The sequence below is a fragment of the Colletotrichum paranaense genome, assembly GCF_030867605.1.
Source record: "Colletotrichum paranaense strain IMI 384185 chromosome Unknown Scaffold_4.1, whole genome shotgun sequence".
Lineage (NCBI taxonomy): Eukaryota > Fungi > Ascomycota > Sordariomycetes > Glomerellales > Glomerellaceae > Colletotrichum > Colletotrichum paranaense.
The window spans coordinates 2,344,764-2,358,259 of record NW_026848962.1 but is presented as its reverse complement, the minus strand read 5'-3'; the positions used below and the strand labels follow the sequence as shown (position 1 = coordinate 2,358,259).

At 51.5% G+C, this 13,496-nt stretch overlaps 7 protein-coding genes across 7 annotated transcripts; 5 read left to right on the top strand and 2 right to left on the bottom strand.

Moving 5' to 3' along the window:
• Nucleotides 1-460: 460 nt before the first annotated feature.
• Nucleotides 461-971, top strand: CPAR01_05796 (uncharacterized protein; the record flags this gene model as incomplete). The annotated part of the gene is made up of 3 exons (XM_060490072.1): nucleotides 461-588; nucleotides 669-888; nucleotides 963-971. 3 exons carry the CDS (start codon nucleotides 461-463, stop codon nucleotides 969-971), a joined length of 357 nt encoding a protein of 118 aa, XP_060351538.1.
• Nucleotides 972-2,117: 1,146 nt separating this feature from the next.
• CPAR01_05795 (uncharacterized protein) lies at nucleotides 2,118-2,411 on the bottom strand (the record flags this gene model as incomplete). The annotated part of the gene is made up of 1 exon (XM_060490071.1): nucleotides 2,118-2,411. The coding sequence occupies one exon, from the start codon at nucleotides 2,409-2,411 to the stop codon at nucleotides 2,118-2,120; it is 294 nt and encodes a 97-aa protein (XP_060351537.1).
• Nucleotides 2,124-3,440, top strand: CPAR01_05794 (uncharacterized protein; the record flags this gene model as incomplete). The annotated part of the gene is made up of 2 exons (XM_060490070.1): nucleotides 2,124-2,421; nucleotides 2,560-3,440. The coding sequence occupies 2 exons, from the start codon at nucleotides 2,124-2,126 to the stop codon at nucleotides 3,438-3,440; spliced, it is 1,179 nt and encodes a 392-aa protein (XP_060351536.1).
• Nucleotides 3,441-7,737: 4,297 nt separating this feature from the next.
• Nucleotides 7,738-7,980, bottom strand: CPAR01_05793 (uncharacterized protein; the record flags this gene model as incomplete). Its single annotated transcript, XM_060490069.1, has 1 exon — nucleotides 7,738-7,980. The coding sequence occupies one exon, from the start codon at nucleotides 7,978-7,980 to the stop codon at nucleotides 7,738-7,740; it is 243 nt and encodes an 80-aa protein (XP_060351535.1).
• Nucleotides 7,981-8,554: 574 nt separating this feature from the next.
• Nucleotides 8,555-9,673, top strand: CPAR01_05792 (uncharacterized protein; the record flags this gene model as incomplete). The annotated part of the gene is made up of 2 exons (XM_060490068.1): nucleotides 8,555-8,919; nucleotides 8,971-9,673. 2 exons carry the CDS (start codon nucleotides 8,555-8,557, stop codon nucleotides 9,671-9,673), a joined length of 1,068 nt encoding a protein of 355 aa, XP_060351534.1.
• A 901-nt stretch (nucleotides 9,674-10,574) lies between these two features.
• Nucleotides 10,575-10,934, top strand: CPAR01_05791 (uncharacterized protein; the record flags this gene model as incomplete). The annotated part of the gene is made up of 1 exon (XM_060490067.1): nucleotides 10,575-10,934. A coding segment is annotated over one exon (360 nt), but the record flags the coding sequence as incomplete, so codon positions are not given.
• Nucleotides 10,935-11,863: 929 nt separating this feature from the next.
• On the top strand, nucleotides 11,864-13,273 carry CPAR01_05790 (uncharacterized protein; the record flags this gene model as incomplete). The annotated part of the gene is made up of 1 exon (XM_060490066.1): nucleotides 11,864-13,273. The coding sequence occupies one exon, from the start codon at nucleotides 11,864-11,866 to the stop codon at nucleotides 13,271-13,273; it is 1,410 nt and encodes a 469-aa protein (XP_060351532.1).
• Between the last annotated feature and the right edge of the window lie 223 nt (nucleotides 13,274-13,496).

The following is a 13,496-nucleotide window of genomic DNA, read 5'->3' as shown; positions in this document are numbered from 1 at the left end:
AGAAAGGGTTGGCAGGCCGTACGAATCGATCGAATGGGGACAAAAAAGTGCGTGAGGGGGGAACGAGGAATATGAGTCTTTTGAGGTTTCCGATGGCGGGATTCTGGGTGTGATGTTTGACGTTGTCTGTGTGTCTTTAAAGGCCCGTGGAATCCTTGTTGGAGGGATGAATCCGGACCAAGGCAGCACGAAGTTTACAACAGGATCCATCGAGGTATGATCTTTCTGTACTCCGTACGGATGGATATCCGTAGCTTATGGAAGAAAAGCAGGTTCCTGCAGCCAGCTTCGGCCGGCCTTGTGTTGGCAACCTTGGAGGGACTCTCGAGTCTTGAGTCTTGAGTTTCTTGGAGAGAAGGTCGCAGCGGCAGATAACCTGAAACCAGACGCGCGCGTGGGGCGGATGCTGCGGTGCTGGGCAGCCAGGAGACCCTGCGGCGAGTCATGGACCCTGAACAAAATGCCACAATCACAGATACACTCACTGATGCGAGAGAGCGAAGAAGGTGGGAAAGCTGCTGAAGGAGCTGGAACGGCATTGACGATGGCTGGCCTTGCTGGGCAGAAACTAGGCCATGGACCTGGGTTGTTAGTACCCACAGATGGCGCTACGGCGTTACCCGTTGCTGACACCATGATCCCTACACTCTTTTCCCTTTTCTTTCAAGTCTGACTGGTTCTGTTCCCAAGATGTACGGACAGACACAGGCAGACCATGTTCTTCCGGGTCTTCTTCAGGCCAAGTCTGGGAGGGCCTCTTCTTGGGACGAGTCAATCGAGTCAATCGTCTGCCCCTCCACCCCGGTCTCTCCCTCAAAGTTGGGACGCTGGGCGCTGCAGGACAAGCAGTACGGCTTGGCTCTTGGAGGATGGGATCCACCATCTCTTGTATGTGTTCTGTATGGTCTTGTCTGGGTGCGGCTGCGGCTGCGGCTGGGCTGGCTTACTTACACATTATATAGTATCCGTGAAGAGTTGTTAAGTGGCATGGTAGCATGACCCCCCCGGGTCGGCGTGCTGCCGGCGAGATGTTCGTGGAGAACGGGACCTTTCTCCCCCCCCCCCTACTTCCCTCCTCCTGGGCAGCCTTTCTTCACGAGACCGATCCAAGAGGCGAACTCTGGATATGGGGCAGATGTGGTGGAGAGAGAGGGGAAGCACGGATCCAGACTGCCGTGGAGAGGAGTTTGGGATATGTGACTTCTCTTAAGGTCTGGCAGCGCCGCCCTTTTCTCGTTCGTTTGGAAGGAAGGTTTTCGGACTTTCTTTGCAACTTCTTCTCGCTCCTTTTTTGTTTGCTTCCTGCTTCCTGCTTTTCTCCTCCCTCCTTTGAAGATGAGAACGTGTTGATTACGTTTTCTCTCCCTCTCCACCTCTACGAAACCCGAGCAGAAAGAACCAAACCCCCTTCCACTCATTTTTAGCTTGTTCTTCTTCTTGTTCAGCTACTACGCCTTCTCGTGGAGGTAATCTTAATCCTACGGGGGAGGATCAAGGAGCCTTCTACTTCTCTTTGCCCTTCTCTGCTACTGGTCTGGTCCGTCTGGTCTTTCTGTCTTCTCGAAGTTGGTTCCTGTTTCGAAATCCCTTGGAAGAGAAAGAGCGAAGGTTGTCGCCTTACCTCAAACACGTTGGCACACCACTACCCATAGCCCAGCTATTACCTGGCAGAACATCTTATTACTCCTCCTCTCACATCGCCCACCCCACCCCTCTTCTACACATACCACCACCTCCATCTCATAATCACTCCCTCTACCTATTCTTCTCGCCGTCGGGCTTTCTCTTCCCTTTCCGACCTCCTTTCCCCGAACAAACATTCCAGCCTTTTGGGGGCCGGAGCCTCAGACTCGTCGTTCCTTTCGTCATCGAGCATCCCCGCCTTGTACGATCGATACCTTTGCGGCTCTTTTGAACTACTGTTTACGACTGCTTGGCAACAATAGAGGCTGGTTCTCTCGACTACACATCTTCTTGTCTTCGGCATCGATCTTGGTCGGGTTACCCTCTTCGGAATTCGTATTCGCTGGGCCAAGTGTATTTGGGAAAAACAGAATCCCCTGGCCTAGTCAACTCTCCCGGCCTCTCTTACCGGGCTCAGATTCATTTAAACGACATCAAACATGAAGACGACGACGACAAAGGTGGTGCTGCTCACGCTGCTCAGCAGCAGCGGCTTCGTAACATGCGCCCGGGCCGCGGCGAACCTGTGCTTCTTCCCCGGCGGCGTGCAGAGTCTGGACGTCCCGTGCGATCCCAAGGCCGAGGTCAGCATGTGCTGCGGGAGCGTGAATGCGTGTTTGAGCAACGGGTTGTGCAAGCTCGAGGATACGTCGAATAACACGGGTATTGCGTATGCGAGAGGGACGTGTTCGGATCCGACGTGGCAGAGTCCAATTTGCCCGCAGCATTGCGTGTTGAGTAAGTCTTTGACGAATCCTTTCCGAGGACACAGGAGAATAGTTGGTCATGGAAGATCACGGACCGAGACTGGCGAACCTGAGATGGAGGGGTGTTTGGATTCAGGAAGGAACAGGAGTACTAACATGAGGACAACAGACCCCGACACAAGAAAGAACAACACGGCATACGACTTCAGATTCAACGGTGTCCAGGTATGGCAATGCGACAGCCAAGGCTTCGGCGTACCGGGCAAGTTCTGCTGCGAATCCGCCGCCGAGAAGACGAGATGCTGTTCCACGCCGCCCGCCATCTTCGGGCCCCTCATCGCCGCAACACCCGGCAATGCCGTCGCCGTGCAGACCCTTAACACGGGCGCCAAATCCACGCCCACGCCCTCAGGGTCGGGACGCGCCGGCGTCACGGGCGGAAGCAATTACCCCTCGCAGCAGACGCCTGAGATGACGGCCGTGCCGACGATGACGAGCAAGATCCCCGCCACGCCTGGCGGCGCGGAGGCCAGTCAGCCGACGGCGGATACGAATACCGGAAGCAGTGGAGATGGCGGGCAGAAGGGTATCGGGAACGTGGCTGTCGTGGGACTGGGTGTCGGCGCGAGTGTGGGTGGTGCGCTGCTCGTGGCGGTGGGCGTGATGTGGTACCTACGCAAGGAGAGGTCTCGCCAGGGACCCGTGGAGCTTGATGGGTCGAGTATCAATGGTGGGTACGGCGGCAGCAGCGGGGCGAGCGATCTTTCGAGGTCGAATACCGGACATACCGGGCGGATCGCGTATGGGGGGATGAATATTCACAATATGAACCAAAACGGGGGCACAGGGACGATTAGCTCCATGGGGACGGGAACGTATAACATGTCGGCGACGCCTGGGATGATGACCGTGAGGAAGGCGAGTAGTGAGTGGGATGGGAGTCCCGGCGGGTTGGGCGGGAATTATCAGATGGCGGAAATTGATGGCAAGGAAGCGATTGTGGTGGCGGAGCCGCAGGGGAGGAAGAAGAGTTTGTATGAGCTGCCGTAGCCCGGTGGTCTCTGGAGATGGCGACGATGTTGAAGATGGAGGTTTGGCACGAGGCAAACCATACTAAGATGGCATTTGTATAAAAAAAGATGAATAGGGACGGGATGGTGTATGGTGGTGTGTGATACCTTGACACTTTTTGATAGCGGGGTGGGTTCTTTTCTTACTCCCCCTTTTCTTTCAAGTTTATGGCTCATGAGAAACCAACTTTTATGAACTTTAGACGCCATTCCTTCTTGAATGTCTTCAGCCTTTGTGACAAACAGGTGACAATTTGAACTATCTACTCAGTCAAGACTTGATCTGACGTGACTTAAGCTTATCCCTCATCTATCTGTGATCTACAAGTCTGGCGGTAGGGTCGAGAAAACAAGAGCTCGGACGGGGAACAACGATGCTAGCGTGGGAAACAACGATGATGGGCACTAGGGCCTATTGGTTGACAGCAACCATCACGACACCTTCACCATCATGAAGCAGTACGAGATCAGCAGATACATAGAAGACGCCAACGAGGTATGGTGGTATGGAGAGGAAGGGAAGGGTGCTACCAGCACTCCGGAACCTGTCACGGTCGGAAGCGCATCCGAACGGATCAGCGACCACCCAAAAGGCATTGTGTTTTGTCGTGAAAGGCCCGCCAGAGACTGGAAGGGGGGAAGAGAGGAAAGAACGTGGTTTACCGGCCTTCTCGATTCGGCCACCAACACGTGCAGCGCCCTACGGCCTTGCTGGTGGGTGGTACTGTAAGTGGATGTCGACCCCCAAGGAGTGCAGGGGCACACTTGAGGGCTGAGGGGCTTGAGGGGATCGGGGACGTCTCCAGCCGTTGCTTCATGGTAGGGTAATGATCGGCAGGGGAGCGCTCTGCGGCTCTCTCGTTGTGCTTCGATGTGACGTTGGAGGGGGAAGAGCCGAAGAGGGAAGGATACAGTGCGGCGGGCCTTGGATCCCACGCGTAGTGTTGGTTAGGGTTTCTGCAAGGTCAGAGAATCGTTCAATCGTCTTTCCTTCGTCTTCATTGCCTTGGCCGCCACTCCGCGAGTTTGACGCGGGGAAGGCAAGGAAGGACTGCCTTGGTCTTGTCTTCTTACCAGACCCGGATACGTCGATCATTCGCCATCTTCCATGCTGGGAGCGGGTAAATGATCGAGAGGAAGTGCGGAGCAGCGAAAAGAGGGAGCATACAAGATTTTGATGTCATAGCAGTGGCGCGCATTATAGATCAGAGGCCTTGTTGCTCGTACAAGACAGAGTCTAGGATGGTATCCTGAAGGGTGTTTGTCGTGTGTGAGTGGGCGGAATAGACGCAGGGACCTCGATGAGACTCGAGAGAGTGATCGAGGAGGGGATTTCGTTGCCGACGGCCCTGTCTGCGCTATGTGAGGGACCGGCCATGGATACAGGGGGTTAGAGGGCATAGAGTTTGCCGCGACGTCTCATGAGGTATGATTGTCGATGGCATAAGAGCGATGGAGTCGGATTTGTACGGCACATTTGTTGCCTTTCTGATTGGTGTGTCTGTTGCAGGCTCAGTGTACACATTTTGATTTGGTGATGTTGGAATAATTGTATCTGGCCGGCTTATCGACCATGTTGATCTACTTTAAATCAGCAGCTTCACTGGGCTTGGAGGTCCAAAGAAAAGCCGTTGGAAGTTTGACTTGGCGCGTCTCTCTTGACATGTCTTGGAGTTCGGGTGGTGCCTTGCGGTGAAGGTGTGAAAGGGGACGAGGGACGAGACGAGTGGCAAAGTGTATATTAACCAGACACACGCTCGTCAATGTAACTTTTGGACAGAACCAGATATCCGAAGAATTCGGCACCAACGATGGTTGCATTCAGTATCCAGCCGCACATCACACGCATCACATAGTCCGAAGAAATCGGATTCGGAAAGAGAACGAAAAAGAATTTGCATTGATGATCGGATTCTTTCGGTTCGACACAAGACGCCATAGTAGACGGTTGAGTATAGGTTATATGGAACATTGTATGATACGGATCTGCGAGCCTATGAATAAAAGCCGCAAATGCGAGGACCTTGAGGGTGAAGTACACTGGAAAAGGCACTCAGTCAGCCAGGGGAAGCCGGGCGAGAACGGAGTGCGGGAGGACTGCGCCCCCTAGACAATGAACATCCCCGGCCCCACCGGTCCCGGGGTCAACCAACCGCCGCACCGGGGCCTTTGAGAAGAAAGCGGAGATGCGGTTCTGTCATCTGCTCGCGTAACTAGTAAGCAGAAGCGTGTGCTCACGACGGACCACTGACTGCCGGAACATCGCTTACTTGGGAACATAAATTACCGATGATTGCTGGTGTGTCTGTGCCGTGTTTCCACTGCAGCGGGCGCAAGATGGGAAGTTTGGGGGCTGATCTTAAGTTTCTTGCTTCAGATGTTATAGGGGCCGCCCACATACTATGACACTGATGTGCACGGCGGTAAACGGGGGCCCTTTTGGGGAATTACGTGCTGATGGAGATTTTCTGCAAGTTTGTCTCTTGCCTCTGCCTGTGCGAGTCTGTGTGGAGAGTGTGTCGCTTCTGGGGGCCGTTTCGAGGAAAGATGGGATGATGCGCTATTCTTGTCGATCAGTCGCTTCGAGAATGTTGAGGAATCTGGGACGGCATGATATTGGGCTTTGTGATCTGCTGCACCGAGTGCTTATCTTGCTGATCGGTCATTAGTGGGTGATCATGGTCCTTCTGCTCAGTATCGCTGCCGGTAAATCCTCCATTGCAGTTACATCTGCGCTTGATCGACGTGATGTTGGATGAGGTATTCCACCCTCTCGAGAGGTATAGTAACCTGGTGACACCGTACCATGGAAATCTGTGAGAACTCTCACCTGGATGGTCATATTGGTAAATGGCTTGATTGAGAGGAAATTTGGCCGAGATGAATAATTTAACTTCTTAACTTTCATTTAGGTGAGATGTCGAGATGCAGCTATGAAGGCTCTCTATATAAAGTATTAATAGCAGTGAGAGTCAAGATGAAGTGCGCAGCAGTTATAGCAGGTGTGGCAGTACCACCCCGTGGGTAACATGTGAATCAGACACTTCGAACGCGAGACTGCGTATCCTATACGCATAGTTGTGATCCGGGTCAAGGTTCTCGATAGAGATTATCTGCCCACAATACAGGTTGTTTGAAGTTCAACAGATCGCGAGGGGGAGCGTGGATGCCGCGGGGAGGCAAAGACCCCAGAAGACGAAGGAACCCCTCGATGAACCGCCCCCAACAATACGCATGAAGTTATTGATGAGTACCAGCGCGTTCCTGGAGTCTAAAGTTTCCTTACAAGGCCAGAAGTGTCGCCGATGAGCCTTAGTAAGTCATTCAGGGGTTTGCCTGGATACCTCTGGAAGGACCGTGATATTATGACACCAATTAATGTCCCGTATTCGGTTGGACACATTCTGCAGCATTTCTCTACAGCGAAGATTCAGCTTTGACACACAGAGCATTATGACTGACAGAAAAATACTAGATAATCACACAAAAATTTCAACTGTATACTAGCAACAGAAGGTTACTGCTGTAAAGACAAATAAAAACTTCCTCCAATCCATCACTTCGATCTCTCAAATCCGCACCCGGATGAACATGCTAGGCCTAAGATGACGAGCATACACAGACCGGGTCGTTAGAAGCCACGCTGCCAATGTAGACCACCTCCACAGCCGCAAAGGCAGCCGTTGCCGCGAAGATCTCAGCCTTCTTTGCCCCAGTAAGTAGTGCAAACAGGACTGAGAAAATCATGGTAAGGACAATGACAAGTCCTATTCTATGCAACATGTCCTGTACGAAGTACAAGGCCAGGATTGCAAGAGTTGGCAGTGCAGCGGACAGAGTTGCAAGAATGATGTCACTAAAGCGTGAGATCTTTTCCTCGTTGTAAGCACGCGTATCGTCCGGCCTAAGTTTTTCACTGGACTTCCCGGTATGGATGTTAGTTTGGATGCTTCGGAGACTACACGACGGGAAGGTTTGTGTAAAATGGATGCTAACCGTGCTGTGTTGTCCGATCACTCTGTGATACAGGTTGACAACTTTGCCGTTCATGAATTTAGTGAACCTGTCCGTCCCGACTGCTGGCCCCCCAATATTGAAGGTATCGTCTTGATTGGCCCGATTCCAAGTCATTGCTTCTATGCCTGTCATGTCAAGAAACCCATTTCCCCCTTTCGGCTTGCGCAGCCATGTTGCAAGAAACTCCCACTCGTCGTCAGATGGCCGAGGCAACTTTTGTAAAGAAGAAGCATGCTAAACTGCCTGATCTGGACTCGGGCTTAAGATGATATCATGCAAGGGAATGAAGAAGTCTTACGGTATTCGTCTAGCCTCTTCCCAATTTCGAGCAGAAGCTCGTACTGAATTGAGTCTGGATCTTCTGCGTATTGCTTCATCACCCGGAAACTGGATCCATATTCCCGCCGTATGGGATTTGTAGAGTTTCTGTCTTCATCTCTTGTATCTTCGAGCTGTTGTTCAAGATCTTGGAGTTCAGACTGAAGACGAAGGAGATTCATCATGGTGAGATGGTTGAATTTTCGAAATATTGCCACTTCGGGTGATCTGGCGAAGAGGCCGGCTAGATTGCTGTATCCTCTCTCAGGGAGACTTTCTGGCCTTTGAAAGGTGCTCCCGGCCGGAGAGGCCTCGATTTGGTTCGAATCCATTTGCAACGAACGTGCTACATGCGCGATGCAATCGATCTCAGGCTCGTGAGACTTGGCAATAAATTTGATGGAACGGTCGCTGATTTGACACGATCAAGGATATGATGAATAACTATCAATTCAGTTGAGCGAGCTTCTCAAAACCCCGCAGTTCAGCCGTGTCCAAGTGGAATCAGGCTGCTTCTGACTGCATATCACGAACTATTACGGGCGTAAGTGCTAATATCACTGTCACGTCATGCGGCATAGCCCCAACAAATGGATGGTCATGTGAGTTGTCAGCATGAGCGATCTTATGCGATGATTTTAAGCCGATTTAAATCCCAGCCTGATTCTGTTCCAAGCAAAGCCATTCTCATCGTGAGCGCAAATTGCAAGATCTCCTTGTGTCATTCTTTTACCTCTCAATATGGCAGAACCCTTGGGTATGGCCGCGTCGGTCTATGGCATTATATTGTCTCTTTCTAAAGCTCAGAATACTTTGCGAACAGCATTAAGCCGCTCTTCCGAGAACGTGAGCGCCCAGAAGAGTCTACGGCGATTGGCTGCCTCGATGACGATGCTCAGGGTCATGTATCTAGACCTTGATCCGGACGATCTCTCTTATCGCATAGGGGATGAGCCAGCCACTCATATATTCAGACTGATTAGCGACATTCGCCTGGCCGAACTAGACAAAAGTCTTACTTATCCAAGTGACAACAAACTATGGAAAAGGTATTCCAATCACGTGGAAGAATTGACTGAAACGCTCGAAACGGCAATGCAGCGACTCAGGGACATTGAACAAACGTTGGTTGAAACTCCGGCTGAGGAAATTTAAGAAGTGACTGACCGTTATAGCTCCATGTTGCGGCGTATTGAGAGAATTGTTGTCAGATCTGAACAACTCCATCTGGAACGGGATGCGGAGTGCAACAAAACACAACAAGCGGTGGCAGAGATCGGCCAAGCTCTATCGCTATTCAAGTTACATGTGGTAACGGATGGGAGACCATCGGAAAATTCTATACAGCAGGCGTTGGCCGAAATCGGCGAAAAATTGTCGAAAATCAGCAGCTCATTATTTGTGGACGGAGATACTTCAGATCGAACGATTGAAGAGCTTCGCACGGCACTACAATCAGCCATAGGCAGATTCCAAGGGTGTGACCGGAACCGAGTCGTTTTCCCATTCGTCATACCAAAGCAAGGGGCCGAGGATGTCATAGCCAGAGTCATACTCGACACCGGCGTCCAGGACAATTGGATCAATACGAGAATACTAGAAAGAGCGAACGTGACATATGATGAGGTTGAAGGGGCGGGAAATTACGTTGGGGCAGGAGGATCGCACTTCACACCTCTTGGCCAGGCCCAACTGACATGGTATTCTAAGAATCAAGCACTCAGCAAAGTCTCGTGCTTTCTGGTACACAGCGATCTTCCATGTGATGTTATCCTTGGCAGCAAGTACATTTTGGCAAGTATGGATGACGTTCTGGAGCCGGTCCTACCTATAAGGAACACCCACTTGACCAAAGGTGAGTCTTCTTCCGCACCATAATGGCCTAACTTATAACTGAAAACATCTGATAGAGGATTATGTTAATCTTCAGCGGGCTGGAAGGGAGAATGGTGTCAAGAATGAAAGAATCATTGCCCTCCAGAGAGAGCAAAACAAAGCTGAAAGGGAAAAGAGAAGAGCCCAAAAAGCTGAATATCAAATGTCAACAGCAAGGCCTTCGGCACCGTACACGGAGGCAGCAAGCACTCATTCTTGGACCCCCGATGCCTTGTCCAGACGCCAAAGCACGCTGTCTTCGAGGCAGTTTTCGCCCCTGAACGGTAGTCACTCGAGAAGGCCACAATCTGTTCCTTCCACGATGACGTTCCAATCATCTACAGCTCAGGAATATGCAGTGGATTCTTCATTGGACGGTCTTTCTCCGACGGTATCTTCAAACACCGCTATACCTGAAGTAGCAGGGGCACGTGAACAAAATGGGTGAATCGAGAGTCTGGGAATTTCGTTAAACCTATCTTCCACCTCAAGAAGGCGTAATGATACGTTTCATTTTTTTTTTCTGTGCAGTATTCTCGTGATCGAGACCTTTCCGAAGTGAGCGGCCTGCCTCGCACCTCTGTACAAGACAGATCAGTTGCTGAGCAAGACCGGACGGAAAAGGCGGAGGAAATGAGAGACCCCGTTGCCAGGTTGTATTCTCTACTCGCCCGTCTCCCGATTGTTTCGCTCAGAGCAATGTCTCTACATTTGAAGTTGGGCAAACATGAAGGCATGATGGCAATCGGGCCTTTCGAGGTCCAAACGTTGATAACTTTTACTCAACCACGGAACTAGGACTTGTCCAAGAGGTGCGAGAGTGATCTGCATTATCCGTATCAGGCCATAATACCAAGCATAGACTCTCAAAGTTATCTTTGCTATACGAAGAGATCGTGAGATCATAAATTCCCTGCTCATACAATTGCTGAGCGCGCCCTGCGTCGACCTGATATCGGCCCGTCGCATTGACTACAAGCAATGCCGGAATGGGAATTCTTGGAGAATTCCTTGGCGAAAGGTTGACGCTCAGAGTAGACATGTCAACTTCATGTTGCATTCTACTACAGAGAATGCCATGGGCAGCTGTAGAGAGAATGATTGTCGTCCGAGCTATGCGCTAGAGTGGCCGTGTACCGTGTTTACCTACAACCGTGTGCTTATCAGCAAAGTTTGGACCGACGGTTGCCAGGACGCCATCGGATGGTTTAGCGCCGTGTTGACGGCATACGAAGAATTGGCAAATATAGGTTCGGTATGCTGAGGTTGTTTCTCGTCAATATTTGCAAGGAGCTGAAGTTGAGGCAAGAATACGGTAGCATAGAATTAAGCTCAGAGGGTATGATGAGAGTATACTTTTAGACCAAAAGAACAGGCTAACAGCCATACCGAGGCAATCTGCAAGCGTCAGCGACTCTTCGAATCATTCTTTGTGCGGGGGGACGAGTAAGTTGGCAACCACAGTACGCTTGGCGCCATGTTGTGGCGCTTTGAAGAAGCTAAGGTGGCATCCGGCGGGCTTCCATTGAAGACCCTAAACAAAGCCAGCCTACATTATGGACTGGGATAGACTTCAACGGTGTCTTGGGTGGGATGTATGATGGCTAAGAACGTTCGGACAATTTCACTCGAGCGTTCGACTTTGGGACGGATTACACGGGAGGAACTTGGGTCTTGCGCTAGACACCCTGCGATTCCTATTGCAGTAATCCTAGCAGCACTACCGAACTCTAAGATCAGCAAGACATACAATAGCACCGAGAATTGGGCATTTCCATTCGTTCCCCCACCTGAGAGATCGACAAAGAATCCCCCAGAGCTAGCTGATCGTCAAGTTCTCCAGCTCCCCCCAGAGAGCTTGCTCACAACACCTTGCCTAAATCCGCTCAACACATCATTAGGTGCAGTGTCACGGATCCGCTCTAGGGCCTTCAATGCCGGTAGCTTCGGACACGTTGTGGCGCGCACACTTTTCACACTTTGTTCTAGTTCTTACCTCATTTGAGTCCGATGTAGCTTGAGATATAAGTAGCTCCGGATCCTGATCCGAAATTGAGATCTTGAACTCTCCAAGTCATCAGCTTCCAAAAACAACCCAATTCATTCTCTCCCAAATCTTCAGTCTTTTCTTTCCTACTTAATCATTAGCAGTACATTTCTAATTTCACAATCCTTCACATAATAACTACAACAATGCGCTCACAGATTCAGCAACTCGTCCTGGCCGCAGCTCTGCTGCAGTCCGCTGATGCCGCCCCGGCCGGCCTTCTCGACGGTCTCGGAGTCGTAACCCAGCTACTGGCACTTCCGACCGACTATGTGTCCAGCTTGACCGGGGTTCTTGGCACGAAGCCCGGGAGCAGCGTCGGCGCCGGAGCGCTCAACGTCGGAGATCTCCAAACGAAGCTCGGATCGATCTGGAACACGGGAAGCACTGGTGACTTTTACGGAAAGCTGCAAAAGCAAATCGGCCAAGGTCTCGTCCCGAACAACCTCCTCTCTAGCTTCCAGGGACTTCTCGGCACTGGCCTTCTGGGTAGCTTGGACCTGGCCAACAATGCCAACAAGCTGATTGCTCCTCTCAACGGAATCGATTCGACGAGCAACAACAACCCGGTCAACCCGGCCAAGTCTGTCTACCCCAAGAAAGATGCCTCGGATGCGCCATACACCCTCTCCGAGCAGCAGCTTCGCCAGGCCATCTACATCCCCCAGACTTTCACCTACGGCCAGAAGCCTCCTGTTATTTTCATTCCCGGCACTGGTGTCTACGGAGGAGAGACCTTTAGCCCCAACTTGTTGAAGCTTCTCACGAACGTCCCTTACGCAGATCCCGTCTGGCTCAATATTCCGGGCGCTCTTCTTGGCGACGCCCAGGTCAACTCTGAGTACGTCGCCTATGCCATTAACTACATCAATGGCATCAGCAACAAGAACTCGAGCATCATTTCTTGGTCTCAGGGTGGTCTAGACACCCAGTGGGCTTTCACCTTCTGGCCTTCTACCCGCAACGCTGTCGCCAACTTCTTCCCCGTATCTCCCGACTTCCACGGAACCGTTCTTGCCAACGTCCTCTGCCTTTCACCTGGCAACGGAGCCCTCAACGCTCCCTGCGATCCTTCTGTCATTCAACAACAATATACCTCCGTCTTCATTAACACCCTTCGTTCCCGTGGAGGAGCCGACGCCTACGTTCCCACGACAACTTTCTACAGTGCTATTCTCGACGAGGTTGTCGAGCCCCAGCAAGGCACCGCTGCTTCCGCCTACCTGACTGATGCCCGCCGTGTCGGTGTCACCAATATCGAGGTCCAGTCTGTCTGCCCTGGTCGCCCCGCTGGCAGCATCTACGGCCACGCGACGATGCTCTTTAATCCCTTGACAGCCGCACTGATCAAGGATGTTCTTCAGAGAGGCTCAGGACCCGCCAAGATTAGCAACATCAACCTCAACGACGTTTGCAAGGACTTCATCGCCCCTGGCCTGAACCTCGAGGATGGCATTGCTACTGCTGGTTCGATTGTTGCTGCTGGCATTCGCTTGTTGGCTTACCTCCCGAAGCTCATTGCCGAGCCCACCCTCATGGCTTACGCACGGTCTTGAGCACTCTCTTGTGTAAACAAGATGTATCTTCTAGAGAAGCTATACTTCTTATGAGAATGAGGACGAGGTTAATGTGGGTGCTTGGGACGAAGTAATGAAGATGAGGGTGAGAATAAAGTGAATGTAAATCTTCTCTGTAACACTGTAATTAGATGTACAATTGGGTATAAATAGACGTAATTAAAACAGTTGAACATCAACCGCGGTTTCAACGTTGGGGCGC